This window comes from Ambystoma mexicanum, chromosome 10 (assembly GCF_040938575.1).
Source record: "Ambystoma mexicanum isolate Mex_15411 chromosome 10, UKY_AmexF1_1, whole genome shotgun sequence".
Taxonomy (NCBI): Eukaryota; Metazoa; Chordata; class Amphibia; order Caudata; family Ambystomatidae; genus Ambystoma; species Ambystoma mexicanum.
In genome coordinates, this window is record NC_090932.1 from 1,154,626,875 (window position 1) to 1,154,646,634 (window position 19,760).

A 19,760-nucleotide genomic window follows, 5' to 3' on the forward strand; every position below is an offset into this window, starting at 1 on the left:
GTCTGAGCAGAGGATAGGAGTGCAATGTGTGGGTCTAGTTTATTTGTACTCGGAGGCGATAGATTCATAGAAGGTAATGATGAGAGTAATGTTACCTTTCCGAGGCCATTGACTACTATCTCAGGTCGGGTTATACTGGAAAGATTTGTTTTAGCAGGCCCGATAGAAGAGTAGTTGGATTCAATAGTGGGCACAGGAGGAACAGATGATGGTAATTTGTTGCTAATCGGATTTGCATTACTCAAGTATAAGGATGGTGTTTGTACTGGTAACAGTGTCGGTATAGATATCTCATTATCTCGCCCGTTTGTTCCATGTAAGGGCAATTATATTAGGAAGATCGATGTTTCCTGTGGAGATTGGAGCGAAGTTAGAGTTATTTGAGCAGGCTTCACTGTAAGTTTTTATCTTTGCAGTAATTGAAGGATCTAAAGGCAGAAGATCGTCATGGCGGGTAGTACGAGTTCTCCCACATATTGGAAAATAGTTAACCAGAGTCGATTTGGCTCCCATCAGATGGGCCATGCATTGCTCGTTGGTGGGTTCCAAGCATACAGGTAGGTTTTTTGTTGTCACATTCTTTTTTTTAATTGTTTCTTCGTTTGGTTGGTATTGGTGCGTCATTGAACTCATTAGGATTTGTTTCCATTTCTTTACTGTCGGAATCAACCGGCTTGTTTTCTTTGATGGAGTTTCATTTGGCAGATAGCTCAGGCCTTTTCCAAGAATTTTTTGGTTCGTCAGTTGATTTCGGTCTGGATGTTGTGGAAGGGATCAAGGCTTCTTGGCTTTCTTTTGAAAGTTGTTGAAGATCTATATGGTCCTCGTCTGTTGCTGTTTCAGCAACGATAGATAGAAGCTGATTACTTGGATCAGTTTGTGGTTCGGGGCTTTTCGTTTCATTTCTTCTTTTCGCATTCCTTTTGATGGCCCTCTGGTGGAGTTTTTTTGCTCTTCGAGACATGAAACCGGAGGTCTTCTCAGTTGGAGGGGGTTCCTGTGGATCTGACTGCATTTGGTAAAGTACTTTAAGCAGAGCAGTTGGACTATCGGGGGCCATCTTTGAGACAAGTAGCTATTGGAATGCCTAATGCTATGATGGTATTCATTTTTTCTATGGCTATTGTTAACTCGCTTTGATAGTTTGGACATTTGCATGCGACAGAATTTAACGATGCTTCTATGGGAGGTGGGGGAGATATAGAAGGTTGTTCAAGACAGCACTGGATGTTTTTATTTTTCATGATCATATTAGTCACAGGTGAATGATTGGAGGTAGGTTCTAAATTAAGATTTTTTAATGTTTCAGCTGCCATGATAAACCCTTCGATACGATGCATCTTTGAGGACACAAGTAAGAGCATTGATTTAATGTCCTTTAGTTCGAGATGAGTCAAGTCGTGACCTTTATCGAGTAAGTCTAAGATTCGAATAATCACGGGAAAGGAACCAGGGGAGTGTTGAATTTGACTGACATCTGGAGATGGTGATGGATGAGCAGTTTTATCATATGTTAACACTGGTTCAGGAGAAAAGGTAATTGGCGGTGGGAGCGCCTCCTTGTTTATGTTATCAACAAGTTCAATGCTCGTGTCCAGGGGACTTTTTTTAGAGCGCTGCGATGAGTGCGATTGAAAAGCCATGCGCTTTTTTACTGAGTTGAATACTATTGGTGTCAAAGTATTGATGGAACGACAAACAGCTTTGTCTAACGCCTCCATTTTCTCCATTGTTAGATCAAATTGCCTTTCATCAGTCTCGAGTGCCAGGGGTGATTCAGAACAACTTCTGAAATCATCAATGGCTTTGCGTACTTCGGAGCTAATGGAGGGAGGAGAAATGGAAGGTTCAACTGATGCTTGAGACAAAGGTTGTGTGGAAAACGGTAAATTTTCGTGCGCATGTATTTGAGCAACATGTGCAGCAGGACAAGGCTTGGATGGAGTGTCGCTGCATGAGCTTCTAAAGCTGCTGGTTCGATGTATGCGGTTTTGCCAGTGCATACAAGTGAGTCTATATTAATGGCAGAGAGCGGAAGAGAGGTGAGGAATTTGCCCTTAACGCTTCTCAATCCGCTTGCCATAGTTACATCAACAGCAGATCAGCGTAATGGCTCCTGGGAGGTAATAGTAATGGTTAATGGTGTTTGAAGTTAGGTTATGCGCGTATTAACAGTAATTCGGTGGAAGCGATGTGCATGCTAACCAGTTCCACAACATATATAAGTAGCAGAGTCTGCAAACAAATAACTGGATGTATATGGAACCTAAACGCTCCCTTACCGAGTTCCCTTCATAATGCACTATTTATAGGGGGTTGGTAGCAACTAGCGACCAGCGAACAGCAAACGGCGCTACTTAAAGTGCATACTTGATGCGCGTGCGCGCTGGCGTCAGTAAATAAGGGCTTCTGGGTAAAGGGGGCGGAGTCACCTACAACAAAGGTAAAGATATATAAGTATGGAGAGTATGTATAATCTATATTAAAGTATGTATGATAAGGGGGTGCAGTAAGTAAATACCGTTGTAGTTCCCAGAGAAAAAAGTCCACAATTAATTAAAGGCGCAACTGTCCCACGAAGTCCTCAGTAGGGGCAGCTTAACTGGCCAGCAAACAGCGCTACTTAGAGCGCGTACTAGATGTGCGCGCTCTGATGCGCGCAGGCGTCAGTAAATAAGGGCTTCTGGGTAAAGGGGGCAGAGTCACCGTTGTTGTTCCCAGAGAAAAAAGTCCACAATTAATTAAAGGCGCAACTGTCCCACGAAGTCCTCAGCAGGGGCAGCTTTCCTGGCCAGCAAACAGCGTACTTCAGGCTGCCACCATTCCGAGTGGGGATGAGGAAGCTAGCCCAGTCAATTCAAGAAGTGAGGCAGCAGAAATATGCCAGGATTCTTGCGCTAAGGAGGCCAGTAGCTCCAGTGAATCTCCCGCTACACTGCAGCCTGTGCCAGAAGAGCCTCTTCTAACCCCTTATTGCTGGAGCGAGCAGCAATGGTGCTATTTTAAGGGGGACTATGAATGGATTTTTCTGGCTTCAGGTCACATTGGATGCTCTGTGTGTACTGACATGAAAGCAACAGGTGGCTTCTCCGTGCACTCCTGTGGGCAAGGTTTGCGCCTAAGCATGGAATGAGCCGATGGAAAGGTGGGTCCTTCAGGTTTTGGCAAACATGCTAGGCAGAAGCAGCTCCGAAAGAAGATTATGGAGCACAAGTCAAGTGGTGCTCATAAGGCATCACAAGACATTCTAACAACGCGAAAAAGACAGAATCCATGCAGCAAAGCAGTGACAAACATTTGGAAAGCACATGCAGAGTGTTCCACACCGTTTTCTACCTGACCAAAAAGAATCGGCCATTCACAGATCACTCTGATTTGGTGGACCTCCAGGAGGTGAATGGTGTTGAAATGGGTCGTGTGTTGCGCAGTAATGTTACTGCAATAGAGATAGTGGGACATATTGCATCAGAAATGCAAAAGAAGTTAGTGTATTATATCAGAGAACACAAGCCAAAGATTTCTGTGTTTGTGGACGAGAGCACCACTGTCGGCAACAAATCAACTTTGATTATTTATCTGCGGGGTCTTTTTGGGGCTCATTGTAAACCAGTCACCATTTTCTTGGTCTAGTGGAGCTCCAAGAAACAAATGCCTTGGCCATAAAGGAAGCTCTGCTGGGGTATTTTGAGAATGTTGGCATTACAAAGACCCTGTTGCATGAGATCTGGATTGCTATTTGTTCGGATGGTGCAGCTGTAATGTTTGGTAGCAAAGGTAGGGGGGGGGGTGATAACATTATTGCGAGCGGAATTCCCAAATCTTGTGTTATCGTGGCATTATCTAGCTCACTGCCTTGAACTGGCCGTTGGGGACACTATTGATGAGGTCGGAGGGGCCAAGCATTTTAAAATGTTCATGGACTCTTTATATGCCACATACAGCATGTCACCAAAAAACACAAGATAGCTACAAATGGCTGCCAGTGATCTGGGTTTACAGCTGCAGAAGATAGGGAAGATGCTGGACACACGATGGGTTGCGTCAAGTTATAGGTCGTTTCAAACTGTTTGGAACTGCTTCCCTGCTTTGTATAAGCATTTCGGAGAAGCTGCTAAGGATCGTAACACCCACAAGGGACAGAAGCAAATATGACAGTCTGCTTAAGAAGCTTACCTTCAACTCTTTTGTGAAAGATTTAGGGCTTATGTGCGATGCCCTTCAAGAACTGAAAGACTTGTCTGTGGCTCTTCAGAGCCGGGATATCACAATTGTGAATGCACACAGACTCTTGGTGGGGCAAGTCCAGAGATTCTTTACGATGAAAGAATCTCCGGGGGAGTTTGCTTCTACTGCTCAGAGTGCAGTTGATTGTGGATACTTCAAGGGCGTTCATATTTCCCAGGGAAGAGCAAACTCTGTGTCTCTGAATGAAAGACAATTTTATCAAAGCCTTTCAGTTAACCTTGCCAAAAGGTGTGCTCCAGACTTGGATAAAGAACCTGTAGCCAGTTTCAGTGTCTTGGATGCAAAGAATTTACTGAATGATGAAGACATTGTACTTTATGGTGAAAATGAGATTCAGAGACAGTGTATGAAATTTCAACTCCCAATCAGAGACACCACCATGCCTTCAGGGATTTTAAGGACTTTGGTGGCAAAAGGTGCCCTGACGCATTTAGGGCTTTGGTTGCTTGCATGGAAACGTTGCCCGCAAGTAATGCAGATTGTGAAAGGGGCTTCAGCGCCATGAATTTAATTGCTTCGCCAAGCCGAGCATCCCTCCATGTGGCCACTATTTCCTCAGGTTTATGGCTGAAACTTAATGGCCCTCCAGTAAAAGCATTTAAGCCATTGTCCTTTGTGAAAAGCTGGCTGGCAAAAGGGAGACGAACAGCTGAGGAAACACACTGCGAGCAAGCTCATGCAAAGAAGGACTCCCTTGAAGATTATTATGTGGGGTTCTGGGAAATTGTTAATTAATTGCTTACACATTTGAATGCAACTGTTAATGTACTTCAACACCTATCCTTTTGTCAACGGCCCAGTTAAGGGTCCAATAAATAATCACCTTGAGCTTTGATTTGTTATACTTTAAGCCATGTAGCAAGCAGTCTGCTACACAATATGTACTTGGTAATGTAGGCCTGACCAGTTTTACCATGTCGCATTTAGGCCCCGCCCACCAATTAGGCCACTCCCATCATGTGTTAGGCCACGCCCCCAAATGAGGCCCCCCTCAGTTTCTTACCCCACTTAAAGCACTGTGCTGTTGCATTTGCTTCGACCTGATCTGAAAGCTGCTGAATTCGTCGAAGACTGATCCGAGAGAGGACCTGGTAAGGCGCCCTCTTCCCGTGCTCTGAGGGACCATCGAGCACCGCTAACCTTCGGCGAAGCTCCCTGGAAGTCAGACCCTCAAAAGGTTGCCGACCCGAGACGGGACCGCTGAGGAGAACGAAGTGAAGCACCAGGACTTTGCTGCTGTCGAAGTCCATTGCCGTTGGACCGAGGGTTAGCAGGTTTGGGTAACCGCTGGAGGCCCGTCAAAGTTGTGTTGCCCAGACGCGGGGACCGCTTGACGCCGTGCCGCCGACGACCGGAGCCGCCCGCTCCTTTGCCAAAGAACATTTGAATCGAAGGACTCCCTTGTCCGCACCGACGACCACTTTATCCTGATGGAGAAAGTGAAGGCCGCCGACGCGCTCTGGAGAATCCGCCAGTGGGTTTCCCGCCATCTGAAGGCCACAAAGAGACGACTCAACGCCCTTGCAGGGCCACAGTTCTTCTGAAACTCTTTGCAGTCCAGAACTATCAAACGCCGAGGTGCCCCGCACACCTTGTCCACGCAGTACGTCACCGACGAGCACCGCCTGGATCGACGCCGTGGTCTCGGCACCCTCAAACTTCTCATTGATGCCAAGTTCACCTTCTTCGACGCCTCTCGACGATCCGTGACTCCTGCTTGAAAGGGGATCACTCAAGAAGGATGCATCAACGCTTCTTTGAAGATCTCTACTCCACCAGGTACATTGGGGGGGGGGTGTAAAAACATTATAGGAGAGAATAAGACTATTGATCAATATATGGACTGTGCTTGTGCTATATATTTATTTTACAGGTTGCCCAGGTTGGGGGGGGGGGGGAATCTCCACACAGAACTGTGCTTAACGGTAGAGGCCAGTATTCTGCCTATTGTTTCAACCACCTTGCCTTCCTTCCTATATCTATTGCTGGTTTCCTTGTTATTGATCTGTGTGACATTCTAACAGTATGGTTGATGCACTTTAATGAGATCTGATAATATTGGTTGTACCACTTTATATTTGCCATTGTTGATTTCTGAGTACAAAGTGAGTTATTGTGATAGTGTACATACCTTTGAATATTAAATAAAGACTTTGTTTTCAGTAATAGTGTGTGGACATTCCTTTTTGGGGGCTTGGGGACTATACTGTACTTAAGAACCAGCCTGCATCATCTCCTGAGAAGGTAGGCCTTGATTGCTCGTCCATTGCTACCTTATAGAGAATCTTGGCTGGGGTCCTCTGCCTCTTCTCTACCATACAGAGAGAAGTACAGACACCCCCCACCGGTATCTTTACAGTCGCCACAACGAAAACCATTGCACAAGGGAACAGGGCCTCGCGCAGGAATCGTAGAATATAGACAACTGCCCTACACATCGGATGCCTCCCGCCCCAAACCCCACAACTATTCAGGGATAGCCTCCCGGAGCCCAAGAGTTATCCCCGGAGCCGCCGCCTAAGACCCACGCCTACAAGCGGAGGCCCAAATTGGACCTCAGGAGACACGCTCCGCTCCTCCGCCCCGCAAGCTGATCGGCATACCACAAGCAGCTATGCCGAACTCCAAAGGCAAAACCAAAAACACTATCATGGAGTCCTTCACCGCAGCAAACCCAAAGAACCGGATCAAAAGTCCAAAGATTTCTGTTCAGAGCACCAATGCCAGAAGGGAATGATAAAGACACCCAAATACTGGAGGACATCAATGGACTACGCTCCTTCATAGATACCAAAATCAAGGAAGTTAAATCAGACGTGATGTTGTGCAAGTCTTGCCGATCAACCTCACAGATCGTGCGACATCCACAGAAGCAGCGCAGCAGGAGTCGACTGAAGCCCTCAAAGACATGCAATGCAGGGTCTCAGAATTCGAGAAACGCAACAAGTTCCTAGAGGAGAGGGCTGAAGACGTTGAAGGGCGTTCCAGATGCAACAATGTGCGCCTTCTCGGAATTCCTGAGGGAATGGAGGGCCCCAACCCTACCAACTTCATAGAAACCCTCGTACAACAAGAAATAGGTGCTGGCCACCTCTCATGGCTTCGCAGCCGAGCGAGCACATAGATCCTTACAGAAGAAACCACCACCCAGATCCCACCCACGCCCAATTATAGCCAGAATCCTGAACTTTCAAGACCGAGAAATCATCCTGCGTTTCTCATGTGAAGGGGGAGAAATTGAGAGAGAACGCAAGGATCGCCATTTACCCGTACTACACGCCACTAGTACAAAAAGCGAGGAACTCTTTTGTTCCAGTCAAGGCCAGACTGCGTCAGCTAAACCTCAAATACATGCTAATGTACCCCTCGAGACTTCAAATAATTTATGAAGGCAGGGCAATTTTCCTGGAATCCCCAGCTGCGGCCACCATGTGGCTAGAACATAATAACATGGCGGATGGTGAAGAGAAGGCCCCGTAACTCACACCCCGAAGCTACACGACAGGACCATCCAACGACAAACCGATCATGTGGATCGACCTACGAACAGCACAAAAGGCAGGAGGATGCCAGCCCTCCAGACCGACCTAAACTGCCCCCGCGAACAGACTTGCGACATCATTCCCCTGACGAATTACACCCGCTCATGATGACCTGGAAGGGCCCTGACTGAGCGGGGACACAGGAGTATCGCAGAACCTGTGCAACTGCTGGGTGCAGTTGGTCCACTTGGACTAGTTTTGTCTGTATTTTTTTTTCGTTATTGGTTAAAAGGTCTCGCAGCCTTCAAAGCATCCACCATTACGGAACCGAGGGACAGATCACAAATGGCCCGAGGGCAGGTCCAACGGAGATGGCAGCCGACATTAAGGTACTGACATGGAATGTCAGGGGGATGGGCACCTATATGCGCAGAAACAGGATTAAGTCCTTCTTAAGGAGAAAACGCATCTCCATAGCACTGCTCCAAGAAACGCACCTCATCGCGGAAGTCGACTCTCGGATCCCAGACTGGTGGGACGGACAGGGCTTTGGAGCAACATACTCTGTTTGCCTGGGGAGTGCACACAGGGATAAGTGATACAGTGCCCTTCAAACTGTTGTCCAAGGAGGCCGACCCCGAGGGCAGTTACCTTATACTCCGTGGGAGCATCGAACAGCACGAAGTATGCCTAGTCAACACATACCTCCCCAATCATGGAACCTCAGCGTATCTGGCCAAATTGCAACTAAAGCTGGTGTCCTATAGAGACTGCCTCTTCATATGGGGTGGCGATTTCAACAGCATACGGGACCTCACCCTAGACAGATCCGCTCCTCTGATGCAGCCGGCCAGCCCATCCTCCTACCCCCTACAGAGAGTCCTACAAGAGCTAGACCTGTCGGAAGTGTGGAGGGAACTGCATCCCGAAGGTAGTGAATTTTCATACTATTCATCCCCACACGAGGTATACACCTGTATAGACTACCTATTAATAGACAATGCACTCTTACCTCAAATAGAATACGCCTCCTACCTGGGCAGAACCATATCTGACCACTCGCCGCTCCTCATGGTTTGGAAACTAAAAGGCCCCAGACCGCCCATACCAATGTGGCGGATGCCAACGGAAGCACTAACCGATGGGGCATTCAAAGAGGAGCTCTGAGATAAAATAACAGAATACATGGACAACAACGTGGGGAGTGTGAGCAAATGGAGTATTATTTGGGAGGCTCTGAAAGTAGTAGTAAGGGGGGAGGTCCTAGCCAGTGCAGGTGGAATCTGGAAAATGCTAAAAGAAGAACTGGAGGCCGGCGAGGAGAAGATCAGACAACTGGAGGCTATGACAACAAGTCTAAAGAACTTGGAAGAGGAAATGGCCACAACAAGGAAAGATTGTCAGGAAGCCTGGGCCAGACTAACTAAATTTGACTACATCGCCAAAACCACCAGGGCCCACTCAGAGGGGGACAAACTAGGCAGGCTACTCTTGTGGCTGTGTAAAAGAGAACCCGAAACTGCCCATTCTCGAAATCACCGACCAGACGGGTGCAACACACACTACACAAACGGGGGATCAACGAGTCCTTTAAGCACTTTTACTCCCACCTATACAGCCACGACTCCACTGTACCCCGGAGCGACATATACGACACGCTTGAGGAGATAGGCCTCCCCACACTAGAAGAAGCCCAAAGAGACATACTAAACCAAGAACTAACAGTAGAAGACATACAGGAGGCGATTAAAACACTATCCACTTGCAAAACCCCTGGGAGCGACGGGCTACCACTGGAGTTCTATAAAACATTTACTGCGGAGTTGGCCCCAATCTTGTATGAGGTCTTCAAGGAAGCCTTCGAGACTGGAGTACTACCCAACAGAAACTCTAGTGATCCCCATACTTAAACCAGGGAAACCCCCAGCTGAGTGCGGTTCATATCGGCCAATAGCCATCCTCAACTACGACATAAAAATCCTGACGACCATACTTGCCAATAGGATATCAAGAGTCATAGGAACTCCAGTACACAGAGATCAGAACGGGTTTGTCCTGGGGCGCAGCACAACAGCACACCTACGTAGACTACAACACATCATAGCACAAACAGCAGGCTCACAGGAACCCTACGCAGTAGTCTCCCTAGATGCTATTAAAGCGTTCGACTCCATATACTGGTAGTGGCTCCTAGCAACCCTGGGACAATTCGGCGTGGGCGAACACTTCATCCACTGGATTAAGATCCTCTACAGGACACCAATGGCCAGGGTCAAAACTGGGAGAACGGTGTCGGCACTATGGAATATACAGAGGGGCACCAGGCAAGGATGCCCCCTTTCCCCAATGCTATACATCCTTGGGCTATAACCACTAGCAATCTACATTAGGAAACAATTCTTTGATGCAGGCATAAAAATTGGGGGTTCCTACCACGTGATCTCGCTATATGCGGATGACGTCCTACTCTACCTTAGGGACCCACTACTCAATATTCCCACAATCCTGGAGGTACTAAATAACTTTGCAAAAGTATCAGGGATATCATTCAACCCAGAGAAGTCTTGCATATTCCCATTAGCGAGGCTAGCCGGGTCCATAAAGACAGCACTCCGAGATGTCGGGATAAGATGGGAACCACACACATTTAGATACCTGGGTATTAACTTTTGGCACACCCCCGAACAGACACAGGGGTAAAACCCTACCTGCAGTACATAGGCTCAAGAAATCCACTAAGTTCTGGTCCAAACTCCCACTGTCCATGATGGGCCTAGTGCCCATCACCAAAATGATAGTGCTACCACGCTTCATGTACTTCTTCCAAAACATCCACTACTTTATACCGGCCTCCTTCATCCGGTTGCTGGGCATACTACTGAAGGACCTGGTGTGGGGCAACTCCAGACACAAGTTCTCCCTAGATACATGGATGCTACCATACAGGGCCAGCGGAGTCCCGCTCCCAGACCAGGAGAGATAGTTCTTGGCGGCCCAGCTCACTTTCGTGGCCAAATGGCTGGCAGACGAATCCACCGCAGAGACTGATCTCTTGAGCCAGCTGATAGCCCCGGTGTGCCTGAAGGAAATCCTCTGGGTCCGATGGAAACACTTGGAGAGGATTCCCCTACTTGTCCAACTGGGATGGAAAATATGGGACAGGACGCTGAAGTTGTTGAAAACAGTGAATCCGTACTCCCCAGACACACCACTGATCGCTGACGCATGCTCCAACAGAGATGAACTGGCGCCCATAAGACTTTGGGAAAGATATGGCATCTACACCTCGGGAGATACGCACGAGGAAAACTCCTTCAGAGAGTTTGAATCCCTGGAAATGAGCGAGGGGCTCCCCAAAGGCCAATGCCTACGCTATCGGAAAATCAGGGAAGTGGCAAAACAGAATTGGAACGAATGGCCACAGGAACCCAAGACCGACCCTAATGTACAACCTGGGAGACAATTGGAAACCAACCTCTAGGATATACGCTCAACTCACAGATAGGCCCAACCCCAAATGTGACACCCTAAAGAGCTCATGGGAAATGGAAAGAATACTACACTACCCCAGAGAAGTTTCAAGAAACGTGGTTTCAGGCTAATCCAACTGAATGTCCTCCATAGAACATACATGACCCTGGGCAGAATGCAGACCCCCGACCCCGTTATGTCCCCGATGCAGTTCAGATGCCGCAGGAAAGGCACATATGTTCTGGAGTTGCCCAAAGATACAACACTTCTGGGCCAAAATTGAACAGGCTTGCTGAAGAGCGGGTCTGACCCGCTATGAATGGTCGCCGAAGGAATGCTTGGTAGGGGCCTACCCGCGGATACGCAAAATCAAGCACAACATCAAACTCATGGACATGGCCTGTGTGCTGGCCAAAAGAGCCATCGCTATGAAGTGGAAAGCACCGTCCGGCCCCAGATATGCCAAGTGGCTCAAGGAACTTGAACACTGGTCAGAGGCGGAAACTAGAATATGGGGAGAAGGAATAGCTAAGATCGGGGAAGACCCGAGCATGATTTATGAAGCCTGGAAAGCTCTGATATGGGACATGTTCCACCCATCTGACGACAAACCCCCATGAGCAGAGCCACTAACCCACAGGATTGGACTTGTATTCGGCGCTAAACCTTGAGATACCGACCAGCCCCATCCAGAAAAGTTGGCACTCCTCTGATAAAGACCTTACATCTGCCTTGCCCTGTCGCTGAACTAACCTCGGAAGTGGACACAGGATCGCGACGACCTTCTTGTTTAAAGTTAATTTATTAGCAAAATGTAATTCCTTTTCACTGGTATATCTTAAATACCCATCATTACAAGTTTAAATGTTCTTTTGAAATGCCAATAAAAATATTTTAAAATAAATCATCACGTGTTGGGTGGTACCGCCTAACAGTAATAGTGCAACCATAACTCGGTCTGGCGCACTTTGTGCCAGATCACGAGTTGTGGGGGGAGAGGGGGTAAATCCTCACTCCCCAATGGGGCTGGGGAGCGCCATTACTGCTGGCGGTAATTGCGCCAAAAATGGCATTTTTGACTTCCAGCAAGAAGCTGGAGGTAAAAATACTATTATTCGCCCAACTTGTGATTTGGCCAGCCCTTAAATAGCGTTAATACAGTTACCGCTGCATTTAAAGGCTCAGGCCAAACTTGTGATGAGGCCCTTAGTATGTCAAACTGAAACCTGACCAGAAATTGTAACCCACTTGGGGCTGATGGTGACTGTGTTCTTAATACGCTGATCTTTGAGCGCATAATGTAACTTGGTAACTGGGCATATTGTAAACTGCCAATTATGTGCCCTGTTGGTTTGCTGGAAACCAACCATAAAATAGTAACTAGACCTAGTATAAACTGGTAATGATGTGCTAGCTGGGTTCAAATACACATACATGAATAAAGACTGAATAATATTCATTAATAAATACATTTGATGCTATATAGTGATATTGCCACTTCAATTTTAATGTTGCGTTCATTTCTGTAGTCGTGAACAGGCCTGGCGGTTAGTGACCAAGCTTTTCTGTGGGAATTGGTGCTATTAGCATCCTGGTCGTCTGGTGTGCTAATGGGTTTTGTTTAGGGAGAGCAGAGCTGCAAGTAACATATGCTTATGGTCCCTAAAAATAAAACAAAAAAAGAAAAACACCCACTACTAAATAAGATGACCACCATAGGGAATAGTACAAGGAGAAATACCTTTACTGTTTCTGGGAGTCAGTGTAATGAATAGGAGAAGGTAGGCATGCAGGGTGGAAAGGGAGATGGGAGCATGTATGAGGTGGAGTTGGGTTGGGGGCAGTGGCTGAGGAGGAAAATTACAGACACTGAGGGAGAGGCTGGAGGCCAGGAAAGAATGCGGCATGCTCTGCGTATTTACACCCAATTTCCACGTCTTCTGATTGGCCTTCATAGCAGTGCCAATTCTGATTTTGTAAACGCATACAATTCGAAGAGCATATGATAGACAGAAAATGTATTTGTTCAACATTTATCTAGAAATCTGTATTTGGGCTAGAGCAGGAGTGGTTATCAAACATTTGTATTAGTGTTCATTTATTTTAAGAGTAGGCTTTAGCTTTTAAAGTCTGTCCCCCCCCCTCTCTTTCACACACATTTAGAGGAGAAGACATGAATTTCTACGTGAAGTAGTTAACATAACCATCGCACCCGACATTTTCGGTTACAAGCTTCTTACCATACATTTGCATATTCATTACTGTCTTCCCCGCTCCCCCCACTTTAACTCAAGCTTCCACCTCAGTTCCTCGGATTTCGCTTCTCTCGGGGTCAATCCCCTTCGCCGTTCTAGGATGTGTCATATTCACTGCAGTTGGCATGGGAGGATCTCGACAATGTGGCTACCATTTGTCTCCATGCTATCAGATGTCCCACTTCATCATCCTCCCCTCTGCTGGCTGCCTCGTACCATACTACTGTCTCAGCATCTGCCCATTTCAGGAGATCGTTCCACCATACCTCTAATCTGGGTCTGTGAACTGCTTTCCAGCCCATGGCTATTCTCCTTTTGGCCAGAATGTAGTCCAGGTCCTTCAGTTTGCAAACGTGTTTCAGGTTGCGTGTTCTGGCAAATCCCCCCCATCATGCATGCCCATACAGATTCCACATCTAGCTTGATTCCCTTTTCAGATAATCGTAGCTTGACTTCCTCACAGAATTTTCCCACCTCCGGGCACGCCCAGAACATATGGATCATCCCGGCATCCACCTCCCCGCACTTGGGGCATTTTTGTACTTCCAAATCTGGCGATCTTTCAGGGGGTCATGTATGCCCTATGGGTGACATATAACTGAATCTGCTGCAGCTTTGCATTCCTAGATACCTTTTTATGATATCTCTGGGCTCTTTCCCACTGCCCATCTTGCATAGGTTCTCCCGCTTCCTCCTCCCAGTCCCGTCTCAATTGGAGAAACTCCTTACCCACTCTAGACATCACCAGTTCATAAATCTGGGATATATCGTGCCCTCCCTCTGAGATATCGAACAGCTGACCAATATTGTGCAACTTTATTTCATACAATTTTAGATTTTCTTTTTTCCTGAACTGCTACAGTCAGATCACTTTTGGGGTCCATGTCAAAGAATGGTAGAATCATTTTCACAAAATGAAGTTGAAAACCTGCCACATAATCTGTTGTTTGAACATTATGTTTGTATCGTAGATGATCCCTATGTTTGGTTGGCTGACTCGTGAGTCTGGCCGTTTGAAGGGTATGTTGTCAATTGGATGATCTATATATCTGCATAATTTGTTCTAGTTTCATTTTCTTGATCTTTATTTTAGTCATTGCTGTGGGGCATCTACTGTCATTGTGGTTGGAAATATTATATCTGCCATTTAACTTGGACTTGCGTCTTCTCAACTGGCTTCTGAGGGTTAATAGGTCAGTGATTTCCCCCACTATGAGAGCCTTCCACTGGTGACAGAATTTGGTGGTGCATCTCATTCAAGTTTGTCTTAATTTTGAATACTAGTAGACTCTATTAAATCTTATGGACCAGGGGGAGCCTACTGTTTAATTCTGGAGTTATTTTCTGCTTCTGTCACCCAGGCAGTGCAATACAAAGCATGTTCTTCGAGCTCATTGTAGGTTCGCCTGCTCCCTTGCCTCAACAACTGCAAATGATCGTTACTTTAGGTGAATTTTCAAAACTTGTGCACTATTTGTGATCCCTTTCCTCATGCATGCACACTTGCAAACCACGGTTGCCTTGCTCGATGCCACAAAACTGAGAATCTGCAGATGTTCACAGACAAGATATTGTTCATAGAGCTCTTTAAATAAAAAAATAAAAAAGTCCCCAGTACTTTGCACCGCCAGCTTATTATTGTTCCCTTTCTTTGGTTTTACATTCTTGATCTTGTGGTTTCAGTGAGACGGACATCCCTATTGATGTGGAAACTGTCACACATGCTCCTGTGCCACTCTATGATAACCAGAAGGCACGCAGTGTGATGAACGAGTGTGAGCGGCATGTGATGTTTGTCCGGACCGACACTGATGCTCCTCCTCCACCTGATGACTGGGAAGATCATGTCAACAGGTATTTATAAACTGATGTACTGACCCTGGTAAGATGTGCATGTGCACTTTATCATATACTGTCTGTTTCTGTTCTGTATACCGAGTATGGAACTCACTGTTAATAAGACGGCTGTGTTTTGAACTTTTTGCAGCTCGTGTGACTGCTGGGATGAAATGTATTGTACAGCATGTTACCATAACTCATTGAATTGATCAAAGAACCAACCACATACTCAGTAGATGCTCTGGCTCAGTGAAGGGCCATCCCTCTACGGAGCAGCAGTAGCTTGAAAAAGAGCTTTTACCAATTGATTTATTTGGACATGTTGGGCCATAGCACATTGCTACAAAAAGCCAAGCTGTATTCTTTTCATAGCATAATCCATTGGGATGTCAAACAGAATTGGATCACGGTGGAGACATTCTTGCGAAATTTGTTTTTGGTCCAAATAAAACTACCTTAGTCTTGCTGGCATTGAGTTGTAGTACATTGTCTAACCACCAAGTTAAAGGTCGATTTGCCTATCATCTGCAAAGGCATGATATCCAAAATTATTTCGAAAAAATGTCAGTGTTGTCAGGCAGATATTAAACGGGAACAATGCAATCCCCGAAGTGACTCCTGTGATGAGTCAGGAATGAGAAGCAGACATTAGGTGATGATCTCAAAAGCAGACATTTTATTAAGCATGGTATTCTTGCCTGGCAGGATTTCTTTTGTGGACTTTTCAAACCCCCTGTTATACTCCACTGCCAGGTATCTTTCCACAAAGTCAGCCACCTGGTATGCTCCCTTGCCAGGACGTTCTATTTATTTCACTGTTCTTTTGACTATATCACAGTTGCATATATCCTGAGGTGCTTGATCTATTTGCCACAGGTAACACTAGCTTTAGTTTTTTCCCACATTGGCATCTTGTGCACCTGCACTTGCTTGTGGTTTGTGGTTGCACTTTGTCTTGTCAGCATTCAAATATTCTGCTTCTTGCTTTCAACCACTTTCGTTTGTCTGTATTCGCAATTTCATAACATTTAGTCATTTGTTTACATGCACGTGGGTACGCCACAGGTCACCACACTCACTGGTTGCTCACAGCGTCCCTGACTATTGGCGTGCCTTTGCGGTGAAGCTTCCTTATGGGTCTGCTTCAGCTTCCTCATGGATCTGCTTCTTATCCGGTGTGGACGTTCTCCCAGTGGTTCGTGCTGCTCTGCGATCACTCAACTGGTACCCTCAGTGGCCTGGACCGGAGAATGCTGCTTCTTGGCATGACCGTATCTCCAGGAGCTCTGCCGCAAAAACCCAGTGCTTCCACGGTCGGTCCTTCAGGTGTCTGCTGAGCCTCTCCTCCTTTCTCGCCACGCCGGTGTGTGCCTCGCATTCGCTAGCCGCTGCAAGGATTTGGACGTAGTCTTACTCACTGATTTCTTCTGCACGGTCTTCTCCCACATTGCCTCTGCCATTTTTAAATGTCACACGTACTTTAGGTCTAGTAAAACATCTAGCCTGCACGTTTCGCTTCGGGCTGCTATTGATCTGCATAGACTCCTTTTTCTTCCTTCATTTTAGTATCTTAGAATGTATAGGATTTTACGTGTTATTGGATTTCTTGGTTGTAATAAAGTCTCGCATAAAGATGCATACAAACCAGAAGATGTTGGGTAAGAGTTGTGAATCGTTGAGTCCTAAATGGGAGCTTGACTAGCATGATTCAGTGAAAAGGTTTTTCGACTTTTACCATAGGGTCGAACTGTTAAGTGACAACAAGACATTTAGGCATTGGGTATTGTAGGGTCTTCATCAGGGGAGAGTTCTCATCCAATGGAGTCACCACCTCCCTGGTAGTTGTCTCCTCCCATGTGATCCTCCCTCATATAGCCGCCCCCAAGATCAGATAGCGGACGCTGTCCCCCGGCCACATGGGAGGTGGTCACCTGAAGGGGAATCAGTGATGACTCCACTAGATTAATCACACTCCCCATGGTAGAAGTCACTTAAGATTATTTTTGAAGCAAGGGATACTCTCCCGATTCATAACATTCTCTGGTTTCCAGGTCAAACCCTGGAAATAATACATATTTAATGTATTTTTCTCAACTTCCAAACTGAATAATAGGAGAGAAACATTTTGTCAACAGAGGACACAGAGGGGGAACCTTTCCCTTTAAAGCGTTCTATATGAAGTTGGGCACATGCTGCCCAGTAACGCTTGGCATCAAGCTGGCCAGATCAGTTACTTTTCTGATTTTGTCAGAGATGGCACCCTGAAACGGCTCTGTGTTTTTTTCATAAGTCAAGCCCATTTTCTTTGGCTTTGTGTTTACATCTTTTCATCTATACATTTGGTTTCAGGCCTTTTTTGTAGTGTAATACTGTTTTTATAACAACAAATCTACTCTAAGTGATAGAAAGGTCTACCTATTAGTTTTGGGCATGGTCTTGATTAGGTTCTTTGCAGGTATGATTCCACAAAGGGACAACCAAAGCTCTTCTCTGGACTTCTTGAGGGGTCTCAGTAGTCGGTCTTCCCTCCTGAAATCTCATTGGGAGGGTCATAGTTTCTACCTATGCTGCCTAAGGTGTGGCTTTCACTCCAAACACACTCTGGAGGTAAGGTGCTTGATCCTCTTGAGTGAAGATCAAGCTCTGTGTACTTGGTGCCACATTAGGGCATAATTTTTTTTGGTGCAGGATCTCCCGGAAACACAATACTTTACAATGAATGTGCAGAACTACTGAGTGCAAAGTGATAGGACGAGCACAAATATTAATTGAATCAAGAGTTCTAAGCTAGCTCTCTTAGAAGTGTTCTACCTATACCCCAGCCCCTCAGGGATCTCGCAGCGAGCAAAAGCAAACAATGGCAACAATATACAACCTAGTTCCTAATCTTGGGATCACTGGGAAACGCAAGTGCTCTTTTCTTCTAGTTCCTCATCTGTCTGACATCCACAAATTGAGGAGCACTGGCTCGCGGGTGATCCACATCCATCTTGGCCTCATCATATTTGGTCTCTGGTCCTCCTTCACCTGTTGGCCCAACAACTCTACAGTATTTCGTAGAACTAGATCTCTTCTCCAGATGTGGTGGAAAGGTTTGGCACCACATTCTCCCTTCGCTCAGATTAACAGTTTGACTCTTGAAGCCCTCCAGTATAGAATTGGTGTTTTCCAATAGACTATACAGACATTCTCACGGAAGCCTGTCTTCCCTATGAGGTCATTTTATTCCCTTTTAATGGAATAGGTTATTTGTCTGGTGACTAGTAAATTAATACAATCCCTTATCATGTGGAGAAAAATATTAGCCCAATCTTTTTGTATTTGGCCAGGGTTTCAGAGAACAAGGACATTCATTGAAAAGGGGAGTTGGGAAAAAGTTTCTTTGTTTACTTTTCCCTCCATCGATTCCTATGGGAACCCCAGTCTGTTTACTTTTTGCAATCCTGTCCTGACTTTTTGAGATTAGTAAAGCCTTCTGCTTTGCTTTCCTTGCCTGTTTTGCTCATTCTTATGGGAAAAGGCTAGTAAGACTTCGTCTTTTGCAATTCTTCCTATTTTTACAATTGTATACATCTCCCTTAAAGTGAAGTGCAGTTAGGAGAGTGGTGTCATGTGTTAGGACATATGTGACTTGGCATCATTTACATGTACCAGTGCTTGCAGGACATTCCTGAACTTCAGGGAACAAGGGAAATGCATTGATTAAAAAGGGAAGGGATACAGGCAAAGACTTTACTCCATTTGTTCCTTTTCACCAGTGCTAAAACAGCCAAGGCCTATGCTATGTGGTGGGTCAGAAGGACACAGGCACTCTTGAGGACATTTCCAAGATGTGTTTCTTAAACAATAAGAAAAAGGCCTAACTTTCTCTCTCTGTGGTGTATTGCCTTCCTATTGTACTAACTAAGGTGCTTGTCAGCAAATGTCCAAAGGAATAAGTCTGCTGTATAAAACTAATCCTAACTGACCCAAATACTATTTTGATCAACTAAGGTCCATAGAATGACTCCCTTCTCCTGATGGCTGCGTATGGCATTTGTCTTCTTGCTAATATGCAATTCTGGAATAGTCTCTCTTGTTCTCGGTTTCAGTTCATTTATGTTTAATGACTTTATATAGGGCTTTAAGATATTACAACAGGTACAAAAGTGAGAGAAGCATATTTACAAACATGAACAGGTAATTAGAACAATAAGTGGAGCTGGTTACAGGGGGGAAGAGGGTGGAGGGAGGGTAGAGGAGGGGTTAGGTGAAGGGAGTTACGGTGTAGAATTTGAGGTAGGGGGAAGGGAAGGGGGAAGGGAAGGGTGAGTAAATTGGTATTTGTTACCAATTTAAGGTCAGAGGGGGAAGGAGAGAGGATGGGGGGAGAGGAGGGGGGCAATGGTAGTAGCGGAGGGGTAGGGAAGCGAAGTCGGGGAGGGTGGTGTGGGGGGTGAAGAAGATGGACTTTCAGGGAGTGGCAGTT

The 19,760-nt window shown here is 46.0% G+C and overlaps 1 protein-coding gene across 4 annotated transcripts in view; it reads left to right on the forward strand.

The window, feature by feature from the left end:
* The window catches only part of KANSL3 (KAT8 regulatory NSL complex subunit 3), a 1,222,374-nt gene that overhangs the window by 87,979 nt on the left and 1,114,635 nt on the right, over positions 1-19,760 (forward strand). For all 4 annotated transcript variants that reach the window (XM_069619075.1, XM_069619076.1, XM_069619078.1 and 1 more), the window contains one exon: positions 15,137-15,307. In XM_069619075.1, coding sequence (XP_069475176.1) covers positions 15,137-15,307 — 171 coding nt within the window. The remainder of the gene's footprint in view (positions 1-15,136; positions 15,308-19,760) is intronic.